This window comes from Ailuropoda melanoleuca, chromosome 8 (assembly GCF_002007445.2).
Source record: "Ailuropoda melanoleuca isolate Jingjing chromosome 8, ASM200744v2, whole genome shotgun sequence".
Taxonomy (NCBI): Eukaryota; Metazoa; Chordata; class Mammalia; order Carnivora; family Ursidae; genus Ailuropoda; species Ailuropoda melanoleuca.
The window spans coordinates 127,705,794-127,710,367 of record NC_048225.1 but is presented as its reverse complement, the minus strand read 5'-3'; the positions used below and the strand labels follow the sequence as shown (position 1 = coordinate 127,710,367).

General features: G+C 58.2%; 1 protein-coding gene across 6 annotated transcripts in view; it reads right to left on the bottom strand.

Annotated features, from left to right (window-relative positions):
• The window catches only part of ARHGEF2 (Rho/Rac guanine nucleotide exchange factor 2), a 26,386-nt gene extending 22,133 nt beyond the window's left edge, over positions 1-4,253 (bottom strand). For 5 of the 6 annotated variants that reach the window (XM_034667468.1, XM_034667469.1, XM_034667471.1 and 2 more), the window contains exon 1: positions 3,811-3,904. In XM_034667468.1, the coding sequence (XP_034523359.1) occupies positions 3,811-3,828 (18 nt within the window). In that variant the 5' untranslated portion in view covers positions 3,829-3,904. Of the gene's footprint in view, positions 1-3,810; positions 3,905-4,116 lie in introns of those variants that run through there. The other variant, XM_034667472.1, reaches the window with a different exon arrangement.
• Between the last annotated feature and the right edge of the window lie 321 nt (positions 4,254-4,574).

Below are 4,574 nucleotides of genomic sequence, written 5' to 3'. Positions count from 1 at the left end.
CGGCCGCTCCCGGCCCCGCCCCCCGAGCCCCGCCCCCGAACCCCGGCCCCCCTTCTCCGGGAGCTGGGAGGCCCGGGAAGTCCTTCTTTGCGTCTAACCCCGCTTCCCGCCGTTGCCACTCAGGCCGGAGCGGAGAGACTAGACACCGGCCCGCCCCAGTCCGGGGGCAGTTGGGGTCTGGCCAGTCTCTCCGCAAGAGGCGGGGTGGAGTGGGGCATTCTTTCGGGACCCTTTGCCGCAGCCTGAGCCGACCTCCACCTTTGCGTAGTTTCCTTGATGCTGGGAAACTTCCCCCCCCCCCACGCTCCAACCATTCACGTTACCGTTCATTTCTGCCTCTCTGGCTCTCCCGTTTCTCTGGAGAGCCTTGGGACAGAGCATCCTACGTGCGCGGGGTCCTGCCTGATTCTGCCCCCCCCCCCCCCCCCCCCGCAGGTGTGGGGAGGAGAAGGGAGAGGAGGCCCAGCCCAGATCCAGCGGCTCCCTGGCCCGACTCAGCAGCAGGTTCCCAGCCCAACTCAGCACTCCTGTAGGTGCCAATTTTAGCCTCTGCCACTATTTTGGGCTCCGTGCCTCGCCGCTGGCTGAGCTGGCTGGGCTCCTCACCCCCCAGCACCACCCCCACACTGCTCCTCTAGCCTCCCTCCTGCCTCACAACTCCTTCATCACCTTCTTCCTCACCCATTCCACTGTTTAGAATCTGTGTACGGCAAAGACCAGTAACAAGGAGAGGGGACCCACCCATTCTAGGCTGGATGGAAATTAGAACACAGAAAAGGACTTTCCCAGGGCCAGGAGGGAGGCTGGTTCCTCCAAGCTTGCACCTGCAGGGGAGACCTTATGGGAAGGCTCTAGGAACTCCCCCAGAACCAGCAATCCTGGACCCGAAACCCAGACTTACCCTCCCTGCAGTGAGCAGGCAGGGCTAAGGAATGTACTAAATTTAAAAACAGACAACCAGAAGCCAGAATCCAGCCTCCCTGCTCCACCCACTAGGGGCCCAGAGACCAGGGGAGGGCAGGACCTCAGCTTTTCTCCCAGGCCTGGGGTGGGAGAGTGCCACAGGCTAAGGATGGAATCTTAAAAGGCCTTACTGCAGCCTGGGCACCCCGTGGGCAGACCATGAGGCCAGGACCGGAATCCCATGGTCTAGGAGCTCTTAGGCCCCAGACTCAGAAGGTCTTTATGAAAGCAGCAAACCTAACGTTCCAGCCTTTTTCTGCCTCCACCCCCATCTCCAGTGGGCTTTGCACCCCAGCCTGCCCCTGGCTCTGTGTCCACCTCTTCCCCTTGGGAGATGAGTGGCCAGGCAGGGGCTTGGGGGTAGGTACAGGAAACCTGTCTACGTTGAGAAACACCGGGGCTTTTACTGAGCTAGGCCTGCTGCCTGACTTAATATTCATCTTCTGTATCCCCGGGAACACTTCCAAAATCACACCACTTGCATCCCAATCCCTCCATCCCCACCCCACTCCTATCCAGTGATACTTCCCAGATTTTCAGGAATCATTTTTTTAGATACCCCAAAACAAAAGGCAACCCCCAATTTCTGCCAGAATCTAAAAGTAGCCACCACCAGAGCATGTGACTCTTGATCTCGGGGTTGTGAGTTCAAGACCCACACTGGGTGTAGAGATTACTTACAAATAAAATCTTAAGGGGCACGCCAGTGGCTTAGTTGGCGGAGCCTCTGATTCTTGGGTTTCGTCTGGGGCCACGATCTCACCGTGGTGGGATCAAGCCCTGCCTGGAATCTTGTGTTGGGCTCCACACTCAGGGCAGAGTCTGCTCGAGACCCTCTCTCCCTCTCCTCCGCTCTCCCCTTTTGTCCCCCTTTGTTTATTTTAAAATAAAATAAAATAGCTCATTTAACTTGACAAACGTGTTCTGCACACCTCACGGGTGGGGAGGCCGTGCCAGGCAGGAATGTGTCAGAGTGTGGGCCAGTAGATGGACAGTTAGAGTCCCAGGGAGACCCCGGCCCAGGAACTATGGTGCCCACGAGTGTGTGTGTTCTTTTTGTGGCTCTGGACCCCTGCATATTCCGGGACAGGAAAGACTGAGGCACGACCGACTCCAGGGGCCATCGATCCGAAAATGGAGGTAGAAGGGAAGAGAGGGGGAAAGCGGGGTGAGGTTTGCTGACAGAGGTGCTGCCTCTTACTAACTGTGGGACCGCCAAGCTATCTTGTCTGCAAAATGGAGATTAGAATACTTATCTTTGTCAGAGTGTTATAAGAATGAAATGAGATGACCTCTGGAGAATTGTTTTGTCCACCACGATGACTCTAGTCAAATAGGAAGGAATAAGCCACTTCCTCTCTCTCTGCTGGACTTCTCTCCAGCCCCACCCCCCATGTTTACCTGCTTCGGGGCAGTCCTGAGTGGGGGGGAGGGGCAGAGGCGGCCTAGGGAGGCAGCCACCGGCATTCAAGAGGGTGAAAGATGAATGGACCAGAGGTCCTGACGAGGAAGAACAAGTACAGCAAGGTCCTGACTCATTCTGGCTCTTTCCTGCTGCCTGGTGGGGCCCCGTGCTGCCCACATTGCCCTTCACCTGGTGATTTTACCCCTCCCCCAACCTGGGCCAAGGGTGGACAAACGCAGGCCACTGGGCAGTACTCACTCTCCGGGCCAATTCGCACAGCAGGAAGACAGGGTGGTTCCACCAGCGCACGGAACCTGAGCTGGGCCAGCTCCCGGGGAGGCTGGCCTCAGACCCCAGGTCTCTCCATTGGCCTTGTTCCCTAGAGAGCTCAGCTCTCTGCCTGCCCCACAACCCTTCACCCCCCACCCCAGCTGCTCCTCCTCTTCTCAGACTGCGTGGTCCCGTTCCTCAAACGCCCCAGTGTGGCCTGTAGTGAGCAGGTGTTAACAACGAGAGAGAGAGAGAGAGAGAGAGAGAGAGAGAGAGAGAGAGAGAGAGAGGAATCCTGGCTCCAAGGCTGGCAGAGAGGTGAGCCCAGCACTGTGGGGGCAGGGGGAGCCCAGAACCTTCCTGGGTGAGAATCCCATGGCTCTTGGGGCTGAACAGGGTGTTTCCTCGGGGGCTTCTCTCAGAGTTCAGATGCCTCCCCAGGCTGGAAAGTACTTGCATACTTGGGAGGCCTTGAGAGGAAAAGGGAAGGGGGTGGCTCATTCTGCCAGTAAAGGAAGAAAGTGGAAATGCATTCAAGCAGCAGGCAGAGCTCCCGGGTTCACAGAGCCCGGGGTTGGTAATAAGGGAGAGAGCAGAGTACCTTCACCTTCCTGGGGTCAGAACTGGGCACGGCCCCACACGCATGGGTGTGCGTGTGCTTCCATAACCCTACCCTTTTCGGGCTTCCACTCTGCCTGCGGTCTAATTTCAACTGCTTCAGCTGCCACATCCACCATACAATTATAAGTGTAAAAGCACTTTGCAAACCCTCATACCCTCCGAAGAAGTAAAAAGTGTTGCTGCAATGATTATCATGATTACATGCAACGGTTCAGATCTTTGCGGCCCACCTCTGTAGCTACGGGAGGCCTCTGGGAGGGAGGGCTGCACTGCCCTTTGGCTTCTGGGGCCTCCGCCTTTCCCTCTTCCAGCTGCCGCAGCTGAAGCTGGCTGCTCAGCGGGAAGCATGGGGAGAGCGGAGGAAAGCTGACCGCCTGGGATACAGGGAGTGAGTCTGGGAGAGCCAGCAAGTGTCCCCGTGAACACAAACCACTGCCCTTCCCTGTCTGTCTCCCCGGGAAGCTGGGGAGGAGAGCGGATGGGGGGTGAGGAGGAAGGGAAGCAGGGAGGGCAGGGGGCGCCAGGCCTCCGGCTTCCCCACCCACACCTACCTTGGTCTTTCCGGTCATGCCCAGGAGGAAGCTGAGGGTGCGCTGCAACGGGGAGCCTGCCCAGCCTCCTGAGCCCCCTTCCAGCTGGCCACAGCTGCGGGGGAAAGAGAGGAGGTGAAGAGTGGAGACGGAGCTGGGAAAGAGAAGCAAGGTGTTCCCAGAGAGATGCAGGTGCCTTGGCCAGGAGGGGAGAAAGGAGGTCTGAGGGCAGCCTGGAGCGGGACGCCTCAGCCCACCCCCACCTCCCGGATGTGGACAGGCCCCTCTATCTGAGAGGAGAACTCCAGGCTCCTCCCCCCTTCCTACCGAACTCAGGCCGGGTCTCCTCTTGTGCTGCTTCCCACCGACAGATATGGGGTGAGGGCTGTCCACAAGGGCATGTTCGCCTCAAAACACAAAAGCCTGTGCACGACCCTCTGCACTGTTTGGAAAGGGCCTCTGGGCCTAAAGCCAATAAGGAGTGGATTTCCTGGGATTTCATCAGCCCCATCCCATGAGCTAATCCCAAACCCAGAGCCAGAAGGATGTGTCAGCTAGAGATTTTCAGGACCACAAATCAGAGCTTGGCATCTTAAAGGGCCATGGCCAGCACATCCAGCTGCCCTGCCTGGGAGGGTCGAGCCGCTCTAACCAGGCTTCCGCTGAGGGAGCCAAATACACAGGTGCTGATTTTATGCGCTGATGTTCCCCTGGCTACAAAATCTCCCAGACTCCACCTCGGTTCCCCAGCTAGGCCCGCAACCCCCCTCCCCCCACTGGCTCTC